Source organism: Tauraco erythrolophus, chromosome Z (genome assembly GCF_009769465.1).
Source record: "Tauraco erythrolophus isolate bTauEry1 chromosome Z, bTauEry1.pri, whole genome shotgun sequence".
Classification (NCBI taxonomy): domain Eukaryota; kingdom Metazoa; phylum Chordata; class Aves; order Musophagiformes; family Musophagidae; genus Tauraco; species Tauraco erythrolophus.
In genome coordinates, this window is record NC_141496.1 from 13,457,568 (window position 1) to 13,479,298 (window position 21,731).

General features: G+C 41.0%; 1 protein-coding gene across 3 annotated transcripts; it reads left to right on the forward strand.

The window, feature by feature from the left end:
* Positions 1-637: 637 nt before the first annotated feature.
* SUB1 (SUB1 regulator of transcription) lies at positions 638-15,564 on the forward strand. Of its 3 annotated transcripts, none has more exons than XM_086629013.1 (5): positions 638-660; positions 2,559-2,631; positions 4,291-4,410; positions 11,998-12,106; positions 15,161-15,564. In XM_086629013.1, exons 2-5 carry the CDS (start codon positions 2,560-2,562, stop codon positions 15,238-15,240), a joined length of 381 nt encoding a protein of 126 aa, XP_086485139.1. In that variant the 5' UTR covers positions 638-660; position 2,559; the 3' UTR covers positions 15,241-15,564. The 3 variants fall into 3 exon arrangements, with proteins under 3 accessions (XP_086485139.1, XP_086485138.1, XP_086485140.1); XM_086629012.1 differs by lacking the exon at positions 638-660 and adding an exon at positions 2,070-2,161; XM_086629014.1 differs by lacking the exons at positions 638-660; positions 15,161-15,564 and adding exons at positions 2,070-2,161; positions 13,679-13,764.
* Positions 15,565-21,731: the final 6,167 nt, after the last annotated feature.

Below are 21,731 nucleotides of genomic sequence, written 5' to 3' on the forward strand. Positions count from 1 at the left end.
GGTAGAAAACGAAACGCCGGTCACCCGGTGACAGAAAGGGGAACCGGCGCCTTCTTCAGCAGCGCCTCAGGGGCCCCCGGGGGCTGCGGTTTCCGTACGCGAAGCCACCGCAGCGCCGCCGCCGCACGGCGTTTCCCCGGGCACCGCCGCGGGCCGGGCGGCTCCCAACGACGTCGAGGAATCGCCGCAGCGTTCGAAAGAAAACAGCCATTTGCGGATTTTTTTTTTTTTTTTTCCCCAAAGGGTTCCCTTCAAGCATTAAAAGCCCTTCTCCCATCCCCCTTTGGCAGCCCCTCAGGGGAAGGCGGGCAGCGGGTGAGCGCCCGGCCGCGGCGGCGCGTCCCCTCAGCGGGGGCGCGGCTGGCGGGGCCGTGCCGCCAACCCCACGGTCTCCCCGCGGAGGGTGCGCTCTGCCCCCGCGGCGCTCGGTTAGCGAGAGGCGGCGGTGGACGAAGGGACCACCCCCGGCGAAACCCGCAGCCGCCGCGGCGAGGCGTGGGGGTGCGCAAGAGGGACGCGGCCTCTTTAGCCAACACGCCCACCCCCCCCTTCTCCGCCCGCCATTCGCTCTCCCACGTGGTGCAGGACAGGGGTGGGGATTCCGCGGTGCGTCACTTCCGTTTTTCTCGTGGTGCAGAGGAGGCGCGCGCGGAGTAGGACGTGAGTCTTGGGGTCCCCCCTTCGCGCCCTGCCGGGGCCGCCGCCATTTTCTCCGTCCCCGCCCTCGTCGCCGGCTGCCGGGGCCGCGGCAGCTCGCGGCCGGCGCGGGGGAGGCGCGCCGGACCTCTGCCGCGTGGCCAGGATCCCCCTTTTCCTCGAGTGCCCGCCGTGCCCTGCGGGAGGGATGCCCCGCCGTGGAGCGGGCCTGGGGCGGGAGGAGGAGCCGCTGTCGAGGAGAAGCTGCCATGTTGGGGGGGCAAAGAGGATTTGAGTGAGGGAGAAAATGGCGGCGGAGAACCGCCCGGCTCCGTTTCCCCGACGCCGGGATCTGCCCCTGCCCGCTGACGACCCCCGGCTCTGTTTCTTGTGCCGCCGTTTCTCTCCTCCCTTGCCGGTGACCCGCAGCCCTCTTGCTGCCACCCTGCCATGGGCAGCCCTGGCCGTCCCAGCCCGCGTCTCCCTAGTTAGGCCCTCGCTCCTTTCTCCTGGGGGGCAACACGAGCCCTGCGAAAGAGGAATAGGGGAGGAAAATGGCGGCTGGGATCCGCCTACCTGGTGTTCCTAGCTCGTCCTCGCGTGTCTCTCGCTTTCCTTCGTCCTCGCTTGGCCCGTCTCCTTCCGCCCTCACCGGTGCTTCGGTGTCTCCTCACGCTCTACCTGCCAGCCGCTCCCGAGAGGCACCTACCGCCCCCCGTTTCTTTTTCCTCCAGTTTCCGCCCCCACCTTCCTCCATGTTGTCACTCCCTCATCCTGATGTGGACCCTGGGGTTATCCCCTGCTGATGTGCGCGCCTCTTTCCTATCAGTCTTTTTCGGTTCCCGGCTTTCATGGCATCGCTGTACTTACTTTTACATCGTCCCGTTCCAGCTCTCCTCTGTCTCCATCCTGCAGCGTGGCCCATGTCTGCTTCCCCATGCCCTGCTTCATTTTCCGTGCTACAGCTTCCAACGTTGTGCTCCAAGCTATTACCACCTACTTTAGAACCACATTGATCTATTATCGTTATTCAGTCTCCATTTTTTTTCCTTTGCATATGCTTTATTTCACTGCCAGTTTAAAAACACTGCTATTCCTCATTCTTTCATGAGAGATGCTTCTTTAATCTTCCCTTAGCTTTTCCTAACTGTAGTTTATTTTATACAATTTCACTCTGGGATGCTTATTTTTATTCTGAAAGAACAAACGAGCTATTTATTTATTACAAAGTTTCTAGTAGCAGTCAAGATGTGCAACTGCTGCGTCTAACCACATGTTTGCATGCTACGGGGACGTAGAAGCACACCTGGCAGCATGCTGTCGAGGAAAGCTGGATGTCCATTTGTCTGGCAAATGAACAGACTCTAGTGACTGATGTGTTGAAGCTGTGGTGGAAATATTAATTGCAATACTGTAGTTCTCTGTAACCGAGATGTTTTTTCAGACTTTTGTACTGTTGGTGGGAAGTTTAGCTTCACGTGTGACAATTATGCAGCATCCAAATCCAGTTAGGCAAAATGCCCAGGTAAGAGTATAGATAATGCTAGGGCCTTAATAGTATGTATTTGTGAATGTAATACTAAGAATTCAACTGGAGGATGGTATGGTCTAGTATTTCTTACATTATGGTTTCTGCCATGCCTGAAGGTATAGGAAACTGGTGAAAATTGTCCTTTTGTAAACAGTTCAGAAGCTATAACACTGCATTTAATGCAGTTGCAGCAAAAAGGAAAAGATACCAGAAGGAAGAGTGTTTGAGATCACATCTGTGATGTGTATAAAATCTTTATGAAAAAACAGGCAAGTCGTTAGGAGGGTTTTGAATAAGGTGAGCCTTTAGAAATAGCTTTGCAAATGGCTTTCCAGCTGTAATGGGATGTATTCCTTGTATAGTGTTCTCAACGTTATTTTTCTCTTCCCAGGATGCCTAAGTCAAAGGAACTTGTGTCTTCAAGCTCATCTGCCAGTGATTCAGATAGTGAAGTTGATAAAAAGGTGAACATTATGTGGAGTTTATTACTACATTAACTCTTCTATTTCAGGCTGGGGTTAAGGAAATAGATGAGCATTAAGTCACAACATGCATATCATTCCATATAATTTATCAGACACTTAACCCAAAACAGCCTTCTCTCCCATGCCCACCCTCCCCAACAACAACAAAAAAACCCCAACACTTCACAAGATGGGAGTTTGGATGAATAGTATGCTTTTTGCCTTGCAGTAGGCTTTTTTTCTTAAGTTGCATTTTGCTCTCAGAATTTTGCATATGATATACCTAATCACAAGCTTCCTGGAATTCTTTGCTGGTTTGTAGCAAGTGATGGAAGGCTTCTGTATAAGCTGTTCCTGGTGGCAAGAATTTGGTCTAATTTTGAGGACAAACACAATACTTGCCCCCATTTTGGTCTCTGGATGACTTGTCCAAACCAAAAACCTCCACTTGCCCTATTCTCCGTGGACCACTTGCTTATCTTTTTTCTCTGTTTCTTACAAGTTTTTACATTTACTGTAGTACCATCTGCTATTTTCTCACTTAAAAGCTGAGCCAACCTGAATGTTTTTGAGTCGATTAATTTTAACATGTGTTGACTGTTCTAAATCTATAGATTGAGCGTTCCCGTTCATTTTGAATTGTTATTTAATTTAGAAGTTTGTGTAGCTGTACCAGTCATTATGAACAAAAACTGAAAAAACCCAATTAATTTTATCTTTTTAAGAAATGCTAGGTGATAATGCGGACATTAGGTCTTTAGTGTAGAGATTTAAAAGAGACTGCTTTACTGAACTGGTTCAAGCATGACTTGATTGCGCTTTGCAAATTGCGTTTTCTGTCAAATCTTAATATAAGAGAACATGGTCAAGTGATTTTTTTTGATAAATTATTGCCGAAATGACAGTCTGCTTTAGTAGGCAGTAAGGTGCTTTTTTTTTTTTTTTTACTTTTATAACCTCCCATATTTTTTGGAACTGTTTGTCTCTAAAAGAGGTTGTCCACACCATGATTCTAGAAGATGAGACTAGTTTTTTGTATTAACTCTTTTTTTGGAGCAGACATGGTTATTTTGTAACCATCAGTAGAGATAGTAACTTTATAGCATCTGCAGGTAATCTGATTTACAGGTGATAACTTCTGAATGTTTTAAAAACACACTTAATTTTTCATGCTATGAACACGACACTGATTTAAAAAAAAAAAAATCTGCCTTGATGGAGGTGATTTCCAGATCCTTTCTTCATTATCTCATCTGTTATTTTTTTCTTTTTTACAGGAGTTGTAAGCTGTATTTTTTGTTGCTCTTGGTGGAAAGGAAGCTGACATTTCTATCAGACTTTAAATTTTTTATTAAAACTACTGAAATTGCAGAATTACTGTGCAGAAAGAGTAGGCTTTTTGAAATGTATTTTGATCTAACTCCGTTCTCTTTAAAATCGAATTATTATAGTAAACTTTACTGGGAACAAAATTAGGCTTATTTGAAGATTATTTTTTTTTAAATTCCAGTCTAAACGTGCAATATTTTATTCCTGCTTTCACAGAAGGAAGATGATTATGTGCGTTATGTAGTAGTTCTGACCTCAAACGTAAACTTTTTTGTAACTTACAGATTGAGTTGTGGTTCATGCTTTTCTTTTTTTTATTCTTGCTCCAAGGCAAAGCGGAAAAAGCAAGCAGCTCCAGAAAAGCCTGTAAAGAAACAAAAGACTGGTGAAAGTTCAAAAGGTGCAGCGTCTTCTAAGCAAAGCAGTAACAGAGACGAGAACATGTTTCAGGTAAAATTGATGACTCTAAGAGCCTGGTTAAGGTAATATGTTACATCATATTCGGTATAAATTTTATTAAATGATCTGAATATCTTGACAGCAGAGTGATTGGTCTCCTGAAGTCTTGGCCAAAGGGTATTATGATGCTAGCATGCAGATGAGATGCTGAGAAAAATCGTCAGGTTTCAGCAGAGTAAAAGAATCTGAGTTGTAGCAATTGACCTAACCCTCCTGTCTTTGCCCATGGTAACTCTGGGTAGTCGTTTTGTCTGTAAATACAGCACTTACCATGAGTATATGGTAAATATTAGATCGGGACTATTTCTACATGGAAGTGTTTTTTAATCAGGGCTCTTTAAAGAAAGGTTCTTGGAAAGCGAAGTATGGACTTTTCATTCTTATTTAACTAGGTCAAGGGCAAATTGGCTCCTGTGTTACAAGACAGCGTCTTAGAGTTGTTCCTTTATGATGAAGGTTTTTCTTACTGAACATCCAGAAAGATTGTAATTTTTGACATCGCTCTTGTTTCTTAGATAGGATGAATGTACATTTTTCAGTAGCAAGATGCATTTGTGAATTCAGGCTATTGCGCTTCCTGGGCTTAGCTGAGGCAGTAGCATTGTATGCTGAAAGCTGTTCAAGAACATAAATAGCTCGGAATTGCCTGGTTTAGGGATGTGGATCAAGACTTACTGAATGTCCCTGGCTAGCTGGCTGGAAAGCAACTTAAATTCTTGAAGACTTTGGTTCTTCAGGTTGTGAAAGGGTATGGGAGAGATGCCTAACAAGATGTCCCAACGCTGAGGAAAGCAAAAGAAATGGGTTTGGGCTTTAGCTATGCAAAGTAATAGGGCAAAAAAAACCCTTATCTACAGAGACAATCTGCTTAAAACTGATACTGTAATACAGGGCAGTTATTTTTTATGTATCGATTCTCGCTTTCCTCTTCACGTATAGCTGGGAGGGAGAGCTTCAATTCAAGGCAGTGACTGGACTTTCTTATCGAAGGAAGAATGTAATATTTTTAGTTCTTCTGGGGCATGCTTTGAACCATGTAGGAAGAATGGGATAGTGTCTTCTACTTGGAAGGAGGTGAACTGCAGTTAGAGCTCAAAAAACCTACATATAAGCTTTATGCTGTGTTTGTAGTAAGTTCATAAAGTTCAACAAGACCAAGTGCAAGGTCCTGCACGTGGGTCGGGGCAATCCCAAGCACAAGTACAGGCTGGGCGGAGAATGGATTGAGAGCAGCCCTGAGGAAAAGGTCTTGGGAGTGCTGGTGGATGAGAAGCTCAACATGAGCCGGGAATGTGCACTGGCAGCCCAGAAAGCCAACCGTATCCTGGGCTGCATCCAAAGAAGCGTGGCCAGCAGGTCAGGGAGGTGATCCTGCCCCTCTACGCTGCTCTCCTGAGACCCCACCTGGAATACTGCGTTCAGCTCTGGAGTCCCCAGCACAAGAAGGACATGGAGCTGCTGCAGCGGGTCCAGAGGAGGGCCACGAAGATGATCCGAGGGCTGGAGCACCTCTGCTATGAAGACAGGCTGAGAGAGTTGGGGCTGTTCAGCCTGGAGAAGAGAAGGCTCTGGGGTGACCTTATTGCAGCCTTCCAATGCTTAAAGGGGGCCTACGGAAAGCTGGAGAGGGACTTTTTTCCAAGGGCGTGTAGTGATAGGGCAAGGGGCGATGGATTTAAACTGAAAGAGGGTAGATTTAGATTAGATATAAGGAAGAAATTTTTCACTTGGAGGGTGGTGAGGTACTGCAACAGGTTGCTCAGAGAAGTTGTAGATGTCCCATCCCTGGAAGTGTTCAACCAGGTTGGATGAGGCTTTGGGCAACCTGGTGTAGTGGAGGGTGTCCCTGCCCATGGCAGGGGGATTGGATGATCTTTGAAATCCTTTCCAACCCTAACCATTCTGTGATTCAGAAATTCCAGCCTTGGGGAAAGCGGTTAAAACTTCTAATGCTCTCCTAATGCCAAAAAAAACCCTGACCCTTTCAAATGAAAGCAAAAGCTTTATTGAAAGCTCTGATTTCTTTCAGCCTTTCTGACCTGAGATAATAAAAATTTATTAAAAACGGATGGTAGAGGACTCCTATTAGTCTGCTAAGAACAGGATTCTTCCAGTGTTGAGTATAATACAGAAAAAATATTTGAATATCACCTTGACCTAAAACATCGCTGTTAATTAGTCTCTGCCTGCTTTTTAGTTAATCAACAAGATTTTTTTTAGATCGCTTATTGTGTTATGTGAAGTATAGTGAGTTTCTTCGTGCTATATCAGCTTATGTGCATTAACTAAGATGCAGCTGTTTCAGTGCTGAAATAGCACTGTAGGTCTGAGGATACTTCCCCTCTCTCCTGCCTACCCAGGAGAGCATGCTAGAACATCTGTTTGCTTGTTAAATTTTTTAGGTATGGTTTTGTTTGTTCTAGGACTATAAGTAATACTAGAAGCTCTCCTTTCTGCTTTCCCATGGCAGTAAAATGATCTCTGATGTGCAAGTGACTTTGCAGTATACCTTAGAAGTGTGGCTTCAGTTTATGGAAATCAGGCTGTAGAGCATTCATAGGATAATCAGAAGTTCTGTGGCGTCCATAATGTGTGTGGGAGTGGCAGCAAACGATGTGAAACTTAGAGGCTTGTTGTTTGCTGTGTTTTAGCCAGCCGGCAACTAAATGCCACACAGCTGCTCACTCACCCTCTCCCACTGTGGGGAATGGGAAAGATAATTAAAGGGGAAGAGGGAAGGAGACTTGTGGGTTGAGATAAGTACAATTTAATAATAATAATAATACAAAACTAGAAGTAATAGTGATAAAATAATGATTTTATATATATATAAATGATAATAGTATGTACAAACCAGTGATGCACAGTATAATTGCTCACCAACGGGTGATCAACGTCTGTCCAATCCTTGCAAACGATTCTGAAACAGCTGAGTTGGGACATTGCAATCCTGGATGAGCGAGAGGCCCAAAAAGTGAATGAGAGAGAGACCGCACTCCCAGAGAGACCAAGAGAGCCCTCAAAAGAACAAGAGACCTTCTTCCCGCTCAAGTCTTATCTATATACTGGGCATGACATTGCATGATATGGAATACTCCATTGGCCAATGATATGGATATAGAATATCCAATTCCATATCCAATGATATGGAATACTCCAATACTCCTAAATGTAAGTTCAAATCCTAAGGGGAGTTGTGGACCCTTTGTCTCAGCTATTCTCCCCCCAGCCCGTTGTGCTCCTACACACTGGCAAAAACACGGGAAACTGAAAGGTTCTTGATGTCTCAGTACCAACTATAAAAATCAGTGCGCTATCTGCATTCTTCTCGTAACAAATCCCATGCTAAATCCAAGACACAGAGCTCTTACAGTTGCTAAAACGAAAAACTAACTCTGTTCCAGTCAAAACCAGGACATTGTTCTACACCTTCAGATGTGTTCTTAAAGTATAGAGCTTCCTTTAAAGAGCTCATTGTGACAGCTGCTTTCAGAAGATTCAGCATTTTCATAAAGATCTACATTTTATTATTTTTGTTTGAGACTAGTGTTGATGTGATGGTATTCTTGAAACTAATTATGAAGAATAGTATAAATGTAAGCAGAAGGGAATTAATGCAGTATAAGAGTTCAAGTGTATTTTATTTATTTGCGTGTCTTGGCCTTTTTAGGTTCTATAGGTAGCCTAGTATACTTTCGAATTTGTTGAAGGATTTGATTGCAGTTGGGATGCAGAAATTTGTCTTACTCCCATTTGTGGTGTATTACTAGAGGCCCTAAGGACAAGCGTTACTTGACATGTTAATGTGGAAGGGTTTGGTGTTGATACATTAGATTCCTGTCCATGGCTTCAAGCCAATGTGAGCTCTGCATAGAATCATAGCATAGTTTGGGGTGGGAGGGACCTTTAAAGGGCATGTAGTCCAACTCCCCTGCAATAAGCAGGGACATCTGCAACTAGATCAGGTTGATCAGAGCCCCATCCAACCCGACCTTGAGTGGTTCCGGGGATGAAGCATCCGTCACTTCTCTGGTTGATAGATCGTGTGATGCTTTGGTTAGTTTGACAAATCCTGTCATCTGCCTATGCCTGATTTGGGTAAAGCTTGTTAATGCTGTCAGGATACACTATTAATGACTATCGAGAGTGGAGCCACATTGCATGATCAGGTATTTCGCTGAAATGAAAGGTACTTCAAAAGTTGTTCGTCTGTGTGTTGTCCCACCATCTCCCTCACCCCGACCCCCTTTTTTGTCCCCCCCCCCTAAATTTGAGTCATATTTACTTTCTGACTTGTGATAAGTGAGTTCTTCAGTTTCCCAGTATAATGTCTTTATCTATCATAGGCTCCTGAAAGTAGATAAATATGTAAGTTTATGATGCTCCGGAAAGGTGATTGGTTTAGCACATTAATTCTGAAACTGAGGTGGTCACTGATGCATTTAGCAGTCAGTTTGCTGTATTACAGGTATCACTGTTTACGGGACTGTTTATTGTGCTCCTTCTAATGCTATACATATAGTTACCAGCTAACAAAGAAGGATGCTTTTTTTCTGTTTCCACTTCCACAGTGTGTATACAGTTTAATAAAGACAAACAGGAAATAGGAGGAAAAACGGTGAAGAAAGCGGTTGCTGAAAGTCATACAGGAATTCAGTTGCATAGCTGTGAAAGGAACTGAGACACAGTTCAGTGCATTTTATTCTAAGAAACAGAAACCTGGAAGTAACGCTTTTAATATTTTGCATTGTTGCCCTTTGCCTTACTGTGGTTGAATTAGGACAAATAATCTTATCTTTAAATGCAAATTCCAAACCTTCTTACTGTATTTGCTGCTATAATCTGCTAAATTGTATCAGATTTTATTTCCTAGAGCAAATCTGGAATTACTTGGCAATTTACTAATATTCTTTGATAGCTCTGGGAAAAAAAAAAGATATTGCGGAGTGCTGCTACTTGTAATAGTTCTTAGAGGTGATGTTAAAAGTCATTGAAGCATTAAAGGGTAAAACAAAGAAATGTTGTTCATGTAGGCTATTTAGGATATCCTTTGCCAGCAGTGCTGACAGACTTGGGCATGGTACCAAGTTTGGTCTGAAAGAACTAAGCTACCATGACATCATACCTTATTTTTGAATGTTAAATTTGTAGTACTGTGAAAGTATTTAATAAATCAATCAAAAATACTGTCTTATAAACCGTAATGTCTTGTTTGTTTTAAAAGATGGTTTGAAGTAGGAAAAGAACTGCGTCAGGCCTATGTATCTAAAGATCATAGAATCATACAATGGTTTGGGTTCGAATAGACCTCAAAGATCATCTAGTTCCAACCCCCTGCCATGGACAGGGACACCTTCCACTAGATCAGGTTGCTCAAAGTCTCGTCCAGTCTGGCCTTGAACACTTCCAGGGATGGGACATCCACAGCTTCTCTGGGCAACCTGTTCCAGAGCCTCACCACTGTCATAGTAAAAGAATTTCTTCCTTATATCCAATCTAAATCTCCCCTCTTTCAGTTAAAAGCCGTTGCCCCTTGCCTTATCACTACATGCCCTTGCAAAAAGTCCCTCTCCAGCTTTTATGTAGGCCCCCTTTAAGTACTGGAAGGCTGTGATAAGGTCACCCCAGAGCCTTCTCTTCTCCAGGCTGAACAGCCCCAACTCTCTCAGCCTGTCTTCATAGGAGAGGTGTTCCAGCCCTTGGATCATTTTTGTGACTCTCTTCTGGATCCACTCCAACAGCCCCAGAGCTGAATGCAGTATTCCAGGTGTGGTCTCAGGAGAGCAGAGTAGAGGGGCAGGATCACCTCCCTGACCTGCTGGCCATGCTTCTTTGGATGCAGCCCAGGATACGGTTGGCTTCCTGGGCTGCCAGTGCACATTCCCGGCTCATGTTGAGCTTCTCATCCACCAGCACTCCCAAGTCCTTTTCCTCAGGGCTGCTCTCAATCCATTCTCTGCCCAGTCTGTACTTGTGCTTGGGATTGTCCCGACCCACATGCAGGACCTTGCACTGGGCCTTGTTGAACCTCATGAGGTTCTCACAGGCCCACCTCTCCAGCCTGTCACGTTCTTTCTGGATTGCATCCCTTCCCTCCAGCGTGTCCACAACACCACCCAGCTTGGTGTCATCTGCAAACTTTCTGAGGGTGCACTCGATCCCACTCTCCATGTCATTAACAAAGATGTTAAATAGTGATGGACCCAATACCGACCCCTGAGGAACACCACTTATTCCGTATCCACAGAGTGGTCCATTCGTTGAATCCATGTCTCTTCAGTTTAGAGACAAGGATGTCATGTGGGACAGTGTGAAATGCTTTGGATAAGTCCAGGTAGACGATGTCGCTTGCTCTCCCCTTATCCACCAGCGCTGTAACCCCATCATAGAAGACCACCACATTTTTCAGGCACGATTTGCCCTTAGTGAAGCCATGTTGGCTGTCACCAATCACCTCCTTATTTTCCATGTGCTTTAGCATCATGGCCAGGAGGGTCTGCTCCCTGATCTTGCCGGGCACGGAGGTGAAGATGTCCTAATTGTTTTAAAATCAATTTTAGAGTTAATTTAGAATGACTTTCAAAAGAAGAAAAATTACTTTAAGCAAACATAAAGCATTCTTTTTCATGTCTCTTTTGTGAAATAACAGCTTATGACAAACATCTCTGGATGATTTCAGTGGATCAGAGAATCGTTCAAGCTTGTTCTGGTCAAACTTAATGCTAGAAAGATGTGTTTGGGCTGTTGTCAAATTGAATCAAGATACAAGATGCATAAACTAATGAAATCAAAATCTAAAGTTAATGTTTATCAGGAAGGAATGTTCTATTTTAAAATTGTTTACTTTAGAATGTGTTCTGTCTTCGTACAGTGTATCCAGAAGGTGCACACAGAATTTCTAGAATTTCTTACATTAATTGTGTTTGGTGGTGGTTTTGTTATCTAATTTCTGATTCTCGAATTCACATTATACTTTGAATTTATGTGAAGAAATAGTTTTTTATCAAGTTTGATAAGGTCCATAATAAGCCTAAGTAGTTAGCGTAATGCATAGTTATCAGTGTGTCTGCCCTCTCCCGGCTCCTCCTTCCCCCTAGAAATGTGATTTCTCTCTCTAGAAAATGTGATTAACTCACGTGAATATCTAATTTCATTTCTGTACATGTGGAATGGACTAAAATCTAGATTTGGGAGTAGAGTTCCCTCTTTCCCTGTTTATTTGCAACTGCTGCAAACAAAGATAGTTATAATACAGGCAAAATTTTATTTCAGAAAACAGTGAATTAGTGGCTTTTGTAAGAAGTAAGCTCGTTAAGAATATTGGTATTTTTATTCTAGGAGAGGTGCTTTTGCGTTGAGCAGTGATTGCTCAATTAATTTTAAGTCGTTCATCTATTTATATTGTCATTACTTATTAGCCTGCTGACTGCACTGGATTAAGGTTTTGATCTAGCTGTTTCTCTGGTGTCTAAAATAAGCTGCAGTGTGCAGTGTCACATGTCCGAATCTGATACTGTTGAGAAAAGTGATTGCTGTAATATGTGAATACCTAAAATACTCTTGCATGTGTTTTGACAGATTGGCAAAATGAGGTATGTCAGCGTGCGTGACTTTAAAGGGAAAGTCTTAATTGATATTAGAGAATATTGGATGGATCAAGAAGGTGAAATGAAGCCTGGCAGAAAAGGTATTGTTCTGCTTCATGTTACTTTATATTAAAACATTGTCTGCAGTTTGCTGGACAAGTTTGTGTTACCAGATTTTTATACTTCATTGCTACATAATATTTTTAGAGTAATATTTTTACTTTTTTATAATTTATATTTTAACAAATTATTAGTTTTTTCTGGAGATTATAAATAAAGCAAAGTGGGTTTGTTGGCCTGAATCTGTTTTTCTAAATGGATCCTCCATGATATATGGGAAACAAGCAAATTTGATGCGGAAGTTATAAACATAGCCATACTTTTTTTCCCCCATTAACTTAATCAACTCCATTTCTTCCTTTTATTACAATTGGATTTCTTATTTCAAAATTCACAGAAAAGATTTAACTTATTCATTTGTGATGAGATGTTAATTTCTTTAAAACAATTATGTCCTTCAATTTCTATAAAATTCTAGGTTAAAATAATTAAAACATTTTATGTGTCTAATTTTGGAAAAATTAGTAAAGATTTTAGTTGAGGTGAAAATACCTCAAGTGTTCAAGTTCTGGTACAGTACTTCTAATCTGCAGCACAGTATAAGCCCTTATACCTTTAATTGCCACTCTCGTAACTACTTTTTATGGCATACCTTCACTGAATAGTTTTAAGAACTTTGCCACCTGCACAAGATGAGGACGCAAGTATAGTTGCAGTAGTAGTGCTTTGCTTAATGTCATGTTTCTGTTAGAAAAGCCTACTTTTAATCATTTTGCATATTGTGCCAAGGAAAGAGGTACCTAAGTATGAAACATTCCGCCTTGGAGAGTGAAGACGTTTAATGTAGAATCAGCATAAGGTTTGTTACAGTCTTCTGGCGTGTCCAGGAGCAACTCGGTGAATAAACATTTGGAAAGCCTGAGAAGCATGTTCAATATTTCTTAAATAACCAGAGAATAGGTTTGATGAACAGGTGTACTGGTACTGTACAGGAAAATTTCTTGTTCTGGATTTATTGTTGTTACTTAACAAAACTTTAGGACTTCAACTTGCTGTGCTTTGAGGTGGAAGTCAAAAGTATATGGAGTTTGAGTAGCAAACTACAATGAGATTTGCTGGGTGGGCCAAGTGACAAAAATTACATGGTATAGATAGAAATGTTTATCAATCTGGATTTTATTAGGATAAAATTAATAATCTGATACAGTATGTGAGACCAGTGTCCCCTGGTGCACTACAAGGTGCTTATCTAGCTATCTTAAAAACAGTATAAGCAGTTGAAATTCTGTAGTAAAAAACAGGAAAAAAAATTCCAAATTATTGTGTCAGATTGTTTCAAACAGCAGGTCTGAACTGTGTGCTTGCTATTCGTCTGGTATGTGGTTCAGGGACATCCTGATGACGTTTAGTCCCCTAACAGTGGTTAGCATACCTGATGTAACTGTTTTCAAAAGAAACCTGCCCTCTAAAGGCTGGTGGAAAACTGCTTAGAGTAGCTCCATGCAAACTGCTCGCTGCTCAAAAGTTACCGTGGTGCTCTGACGAGACAGTGGTGGTAGAAGAAAAAAAAGATAAGCTTCAAAAATGGAATTCAAAGTTTCACATGTTTTCAGGTCCTCCTTCACCTACAGGGAGAAAGCAATGAAGGAAGCTTGATCACTGAGGAGAGGGAGTGGGGTTAAATAGTAGAAGAGCCTGGCTGGAGAGAGTATGAGAGGTAGGCCTGTGAGTCCCTACTTGCATAGACTTGGCATACAGATTGTAGGGGAAGAATGAGGAGACTGAAGCACAAAGGGGACACGTGCCTGAACTCGAGCTTGAGGAAGTACAAATTTAGAACATGAGCCGGCAATGTGCGCCTGCAGCCCAGGAAGCCAACCGTATCCTGGGCTGCATCCAAAGAAGCGTGGCCAGCAGGTCGAGGGAGGTGATTCTGCCCCTCTACTCTGCTCTCGTGAGACCCCACCTGGAATACTGCGTTCAGCTCTGGAGTCCCCAACACAAGAAGGACATGGAGCTGCTGGAGCGAGTCCAGAGGAGGGCCACGAATATGATGCGAGGGCTGGAGCACCTCTGCTGTGAAGACAGGCTGAGAGAGTTGGGGCTGTTCAGCTTGGAGAAGAGAGAGCTCCAGGTTTCTTATAGCAGCCTTCCAGTACCTAAAGGGGGCCTACAAGAAAGCTGGAGAGGGACTTTTTCCAAGGGTGTGTAGTGATGGGACAAGGGGTATCGGCTTTGAAGTGAAAGAGGGGAGATTTTGATTAGATATAAGGAATAAATTTTTTACAGTGAAGGTGGTGAGGCACTGGAACAGGTTGCCCAGAGGAGTTGTGGATGCCCCATCTCTGAAGCTTTTCAAGGCCAGGTTGGATGAGGCTTTGGGCAACCTGGTGTAGTGGAAGGTGTCACTGCCCACGGCAGGGCGTTGGAACCAGATGATCTTTAAGGTCCCTTCTAGCCCAAACCATTCTGTGAATTAAGGAGATGGGTTGTTGGGCACTGAATAATCATTGATTGAATGTTATTAGAAACTATAGTGAACTTGGAAGTGAAAAAGTAACTTCCATGTTGGTTTGTGAGTGCTCAGGAGTGGAGTAGAGTCTCCTCAAAATGCTGGTAGTGTGTGTTATTTATAGTGCTTTAAGAAACAGGAGCAGAAAACCAAACAGAAATAATGGTACTTTAAAAGTTCATAGAAGTTCAGTCCACAGAACTAACAAATTTAACTTTTAGGAGCTAACAGGAACACGAATGATTTCCAGCATCTCACCCTGGGCTTTTGTGCTGCTTTCTATCAAGGCCAGAGCTGTATTTCGCTTGCTGTCTTTAGCCTAACACTTGTGAAAGAATTTGTCGCACTGTACTAATTTTCTTTGTATTTTAAACTCGTCCGGAGGTAAGCTAAGGTCAAAGGTAAACTGAAGTTTTCCAAAAGAGCAGTTTCACTTTCTAACTGTGGTGATTGTTGAAGCAGCCCAAGCATTATTAGTTATGACCTAGACTTTGTGTGTGAAACCAGCCTTGGTAGTAATTACTCAAGATTCTGCACCGTAATCTTCTTTTTGTCCTAAGTATTTATTTTTAATGCATTTCAGGTATTTCTTTAAATCCCGAACAGTGGAACCAGCTGAAGGAACAGATTTCTGATATTGATGATGCAGTAAGAAAACTGTAGATATAGAGCCATACAGAAACTTTTGTCATTTCAGTTGTTTTCAGCGGTCTTTTTACATTGGCTTTTGTTTTCTAAAATATTGTTTTCCAAGCTACTGTATATTTGGATTGCGAAACGATTTGTAAGATGAATACTTTTTTTATGTGCATTAAAAGTGTATTCTGAGTGAGGCTATTTGTGTATACTTTACTAAAAGGAAATGTGTTGCTTTCACCTCATGGTGTAAAATAAACAAATCAAATAATATGTAAAGCATACTTGTTTATGGCCTTTTGATTGAAGGTGTTTGCTGATAAGGCCACCTAATAGTGTTAGTCTTAGTTTTAGTTTCAGTTTACTTAACAGTTAATATGAATTTGTTTTCTGAGAAGATTTCTTAAAATGTTTCGATTTATTTTTTTTCTTTTATTTCATACTCTTTGGTATAGCCCTGACAGCTTTCTGCTTTAAGACTTGATACAAACAGTAAATACCTGGTAAAACACATTTTTGTAGATAATTTTAAATGCTGTATTTGCTAATTTACCCTATTTATTCAGATGTAAACAGTCCTGAGTATATATTCTTTGCATTACTTGCATGAAGTGTTACGCTAAACAGTAACACTTGAACACAAGCCACGCACTATTTCTTCCCATTTTTCTATAGCCTGCTTAACTTAGAAAATGCAATTAGCCTTTTTTCTTGGACCCTAGATTTTAGAATGTGATGCCGAAACTTTTACAGTAGTAGACATATACCTCAAAGTAAGATAGTATCTAAAAGCTCCAAATGTGGTTATTAGGTACCCTTTTCAAACTTTATGTTAGATTAATTCTTGAACACCTGTTGACTAGTTATTCTATAGAAAAGAACAGTTAACTTGTCTTTGTAGGGCTTTTGTTCATTTGAGAGGATTGTGTAAACAATGATGCTTAAACTAGGCTGTAACACAGGTTAATTAAACAGGGTTAAGATTGCTTCAGCCAGAATGCCTGGCTGTCATGCTTCTGCCCTGTCCACCACTGAACTTGACTTGCTTTTTGTGGTTTACATGTGCACAGCTGTTTTATCTTCTGCACAGAAGATACATAGCGCTTACTGTGGAGCGCTGGTACATGGTGGATCATGACTCTAGTGAACCTTGCCTGTCAACCATTGCAGTATTCTGGTAAGAGAAGCTTCTGTCCAGTGGAAGCTCTAGTAGACTAGGTGCTGCCCCAATTGAAGGGCTGCGTGGTCGGTGTCACAAACAGTGGAACGAAGAAGGGAGAATGTGACGTTTGCGTAGAACTTTGAGAGAGAAGGGGCATACCAGTACCGAAGTTAGCAGTGAAAGATCCGAGTTAGCTGACGCATGACTACAGTGAAGAAATGTATGCTAGCGCCATTGGAGAAGAGTTCATTTTCTGACTTAATTCAGTTAATCCAAGGAAGAAGATGAAACAACTTCATGAAAATTAACATTTCAAGACTGTAGTGATGGACAACTTAATTGGTTCCGCTGTGATTTTCCCATTTGCTGTTAATGTATTTTTAAAATTTTGTATAGATAAACAGGATTTACTGTTTGTTTAATTTTGAGATATCTTAATATAATTGTTTATACTGCAGACATGCAAGGGAGTGCCATACACAGACTGTTCCCGTGCTGTGTAATTCAATACAAATAGGTATTGAAGTGTGAGGAAGAGTGACTTCATAAAATTAAATATATATAATTTGATTTAAATATTGTATCAGATACCTCTACCTGATTTTTAACTTACCCATTGTTGACATACTACAAATAAAGTTAAGATCTGCTTTTGTATAGCTCAGGAAATCTGAGTTTTTAACAACGGCTTGAGGGTGAATAAAGGTGAAGAGATGTTTTGTGGTTGCAGATGCATTTTTGGATGCAATTTTTCAGTGACTCTTAAAGACATGTAGGGATATTTGGACCAAATAGAATAAATATGAAATATCTGCTAAAATTTCACAGATGAGTGCTTGAAATAAATTGCTTCAGTTCACTGTCAACAGGTTCTAGGTGTTTTTTATTTGAGATGTGTATGTATGGTCTTTTTCCTTTAAATCTGAAATTTTGCAACCAGATTTCACCCATTTTACCTCAAAACTTTTGTGTGGCTACTTTGAAGTGCATGATTACATTAGAGGCAACATTGTCCTCACTTAGGTTGCTACAATAGTAGGTCATTGGATGGCACTTGTGTATCAGAGTACAATATAATTTTATTCAGGAAGATGAAGAATTAAATTAATTCATTTGGGGGAAGTAAGTGAAAAAGTTTTAATACAGTGCTTAGTTCTCTTGTGGAAACTGATGGTAGAGGTGTTCAAATAAATTAGTATTTGCTAACCAAGAACTATTCGTTCCTATTGTAGATAATGCCCTTGCTGAATTTGTGGTGATAATTACTGAAGCTGTTGATCCCATTTTACTTCATAAAACTTGGGGCAGTTTGATTTTACTTAGCTTGTGTGTTTAAAAATACACAATACATCTGCCAGTCGTATTTCTGCCTGTAATAATGATAGTGTCACATGTTTCACTTGAGGCAGTCCTTAACATCTGCATGGATGTCCTACAAAAGAGGTAACTAAATAAACCAGCCAGTTTCACAAATGAACTCAAAATGGGATGAGTTGAATCCTGAGGGAATTCATCGCACCTCAGATGACTGATGTGCTTGTTACTTGATAAGAATTCACACTTTCAATGTTACTCTGAAATAAGTAGTTGGTAGTGATTTGTCACGTATTTGTCTACGGCCGTAGTCTTTCTAATTTGAGAGGAAAATTAAGATTTTTTTTTGAATAAAGATTATTTTCCTGCAGACCAAATGGTAGGTAGGGTACATGTAGAAGTGTCCATGGAAGAAAATTGTGCATGTATGAAAAGGCTGTGTAATAAGATAAAAACCCTGCTCCCTTTGCCATTGAAGGGGCAAAAGCAAGATGCATTTTATTCTTACTTTTGTGCAGGGCATTTTAGCAATATGTTTTATAAATTAAACCTACTGTGAAGCTTAGGAGGAAAAATACGTCAGTTAGAGCTGCCCAAGTACTGTATGTGTGATAAATCAAACTGTCATATATGATGTTGCTCTTATGTAGAGATGTTCATATTGAAATTAAACAAGTGCAGTACTAAGTTTGATATTTCTGTTAAAGGAAATGCCCCAGTTACGTACTACTTATGTGATCTGTTGGCAAAAAAAAATGATGATTGTAATTCTGCTATCTCAAATGTCATATTGTTAACCACGTGGAATGTGTCATGTTTTGCTCTGGTGGTATCTACTGCAGAGAGGCCACTGGAAAGATGAGCCCTCCAACTGTAATTACCTTAATGTTCAAATAAAAAATAGTTAAATGGCGTATGTGTAATAACAACTTGAACACTTTAAAATAAATGAAGACTTCTGTTGACATAGTGTTATTTTTAATAGACATTTAGCTGCACTAAAACTTATTTTTATCTTAAATTGTTATGGATACTGCGGTTTGTTTCTTGCAACTGTTGTAATTTGGAAATTTGAAAACTTGAAATCGTCTTATACTTGGTCCGTGTTTGCAGATGGGGGTTTGGTTGTGTAGCCTGGAGGGGCAGAAGTTTTTTGCTGTGATAGAAGAACAAGTTCCATGTATATACGAAGCAGCAGATGTAAACACGCTTTCAGACATCAAACAGAAGGAAAGCGCCTGTTAAGTCGCTTCTGTTAAAAAAATGGCTGATTATCTTTTTCCATGGAGTTTCTTTTTGGTCTGACAAGAAAAGTAACCATAGATTAGATAGAAAAAAAGCTCATCCATTCATTTATTATCATTGGTCAGTTAGGTCAGTGTAGACTTCTTTAGGAAGGATGTTTATCACATGCTTGCTATGTCTGATTTGTAGGGAGTGAATTAACAGTTGATTGTAGCCTTGAACCAAAACGATTTTTCTTAAAGTATTTTTGCTTAGTTTAGCAATTTATGATGACAGAAATGACTGGCTTAAAGGGAAGAAATGGAGTTTGGGGTTGATAGAGGGTCATCATGTCCTAGCTATTCCTCATTTATTGCCATCCACTTACTCATAGGATTCATCTCTGACTGCAGCTCAGGTGACTACGTATGGAAGAGCCATCCAGTAGGCAATGTTCTTCCTGTTGTGAATCAAGCCTGTATATATCCCCTGTTCTCAACTTAATATGTAAAAGTGTGGAGACACCTGCTGAAGAACAGAAGTAAATTGTCCTTGGCTTTGTGATGGTTTATCAGGGAAGCTTAAATAGTGCTGTCGTGTGAGCAGAAGCACATGCCGTTGGTCATGTCGATAACTTTAAGGCTGAGAACTTGGTGACAGCTGTTCCCTTGCTATTGCACTTCATTTAACAAAAACGTTAGGATTTTTTGTAAGATCTGCTTAATTTGGTTTTCGTTGTATTTCCTTTTCACTTTTAGTGAATCCATGTGCTCATCCTTGATGGGATGGTAAATGAGTTAGGAACTGAGGTTGGGTTGAGGAATCAAGTTTTCAAAAACATTGTCCTTTGGAAGGAGGTGGGCTGTCAACCCCAAAGGTGAACAGAGCTTGCCATAAAACTGCAGAAGTTGGTGGAATGAACATACTGTTCTTTGAAATCTCTGGGTGTATTTGGTAAGGCTAAATAAGAAAAAGACTTTATGCCTCCTTGGCCAGTATGCCTAGTAGACTACTGTTAGTTGTCAGTTTGCTTGGGCAGAAGTTAATGAGATAAAAACTGCTCGAGTAAAGAAATGGCAAGATTTTACATAACCCTATTACATGTGTTGTTATCTAAAGATGACATCTTTCACACCTGAAGACTTTAAAAGTTTTATTCTTTCATTAATAGGCTAATGTGTCAGAATAATTTTCAGGCTGCTGAAAATAAAGCCTGTTTCATTTTAGGAGTAGAAAGAACTAAGTTATTCTGTAGACTAAAATCACACAACATATCTGAGGAGGGGGAGGTGAATGGCATAGTACATTAAGAGCAAACTTGAGAAGAATGTGACCCTAACAATTAACGACTTGAAACTCAAAGTTAGGTGGTCTATAGTAATAAAACTTTGCAGTCTGTTCGTGGTGTCGATTTTGTGTGGTTTTGGAAACTTTTTGCTAGCTGTCTCGATATGAAATGGCTCCGCAGAGCTCTGTTGTTTCCTCTGCTTTCCATTTGCCATCGCTTACTGAGATCTGAGGCTCCCTTTTCCTCTATTCTGACTGGAAGCATTGTTCCATCTCTTGGAACACAAGCATCTCTGGCTATACTCACATTGTCACAAGACATGAAATACCTTAACAATTGGATCCTAACGATAGTTGGCAGATACAGCTGCTGTTGCTAACACAGGCCAATTAATGGTCGTATGTCTATTTTTTTTTTAGCATTGCAATGAAGTATAATTAAAATAGCTGTATTACTCTTGCCAACGTGGATGCTTCCCAAAGGAAGTAGTTTTCTTCATACTAGCTTGGATTACTGTCTGCAGAGAAAGTACTGGACAAATACTTTTTCCTCTGAAGTGATTGTTAACAACTTGGAAACTCCACAGTGAGACGGTTCCTGGGGTAAAAATGAATAGACTTAACACCTGGATATCTGCTTGCCATAAACAAGGGTAGTTGTAATTGAAGTGGTTTTGTTAATGCAAAGAAAACTCAGTTGCTTGGGTAGACGGAAAAGTTACTGAAGTGCCATGTAGGACATGAGTAGCATTTATGATGATGTAAAGAGTGCCCTCCTGACTGTTCAAAGAAACCTTTGAGCAATATTAATTTGCAGTATGCTTCTCCCTGCATATACCCTACTCTTTTTAAAAAAAAAAAGAAAAAAAAAAGATTTATTGACATATGTTGTGTAGTACTGTTTCACTAGCAGGAGAACTAGTTGCCCTGATTTACTCCAAGACACTCTTCTGACACTGTAGGGAAAGTGTGTATCAATTTCTTGGTTTCACACAGCATCTGTTATGTTACTGTTCCATAGTAACGTGTGTTTTACTTACCAAAACAATCTGCAGTAACCTGTGGTAAATGTTTGTGGCTTATCTGTTAAAACATTTGGGAACAAACATTTTGGGTTCGGGGACAATTTTTTGTAAATAAGTTAGCTAGGTATTTTCCCCGCTACTATAAATTTGTTCATGCCTTGGTATTTTGATTTTGTGGCACTGTTTTGAAGGAATTGGAAGTTATTTTTCCTGTGATCGTTAAGCAGTTTTACAACGCCTTATTTTTCACATGCTCCGGTTGCAGCTTTTGAAACTAGAGTTGCAAAGGTCATGCTTGGATGCGTTTCCTCATAGATTTTGTTAGATTCCTTGGTTGTTACCTGGCTGAGACTGTTTGCTCTGTGGTCTGAGCACCTGGTGAAAAGAGATGGAAGTGTCTGTCAGGACTACAAAATTGCAAACTTGCGATACGCCTTGTGAAACGGCAGGGAGAGCAAAATGTGCAGCCCAAGAAATGAGTTGTTTTCTGAACTTTTTCAGGACAT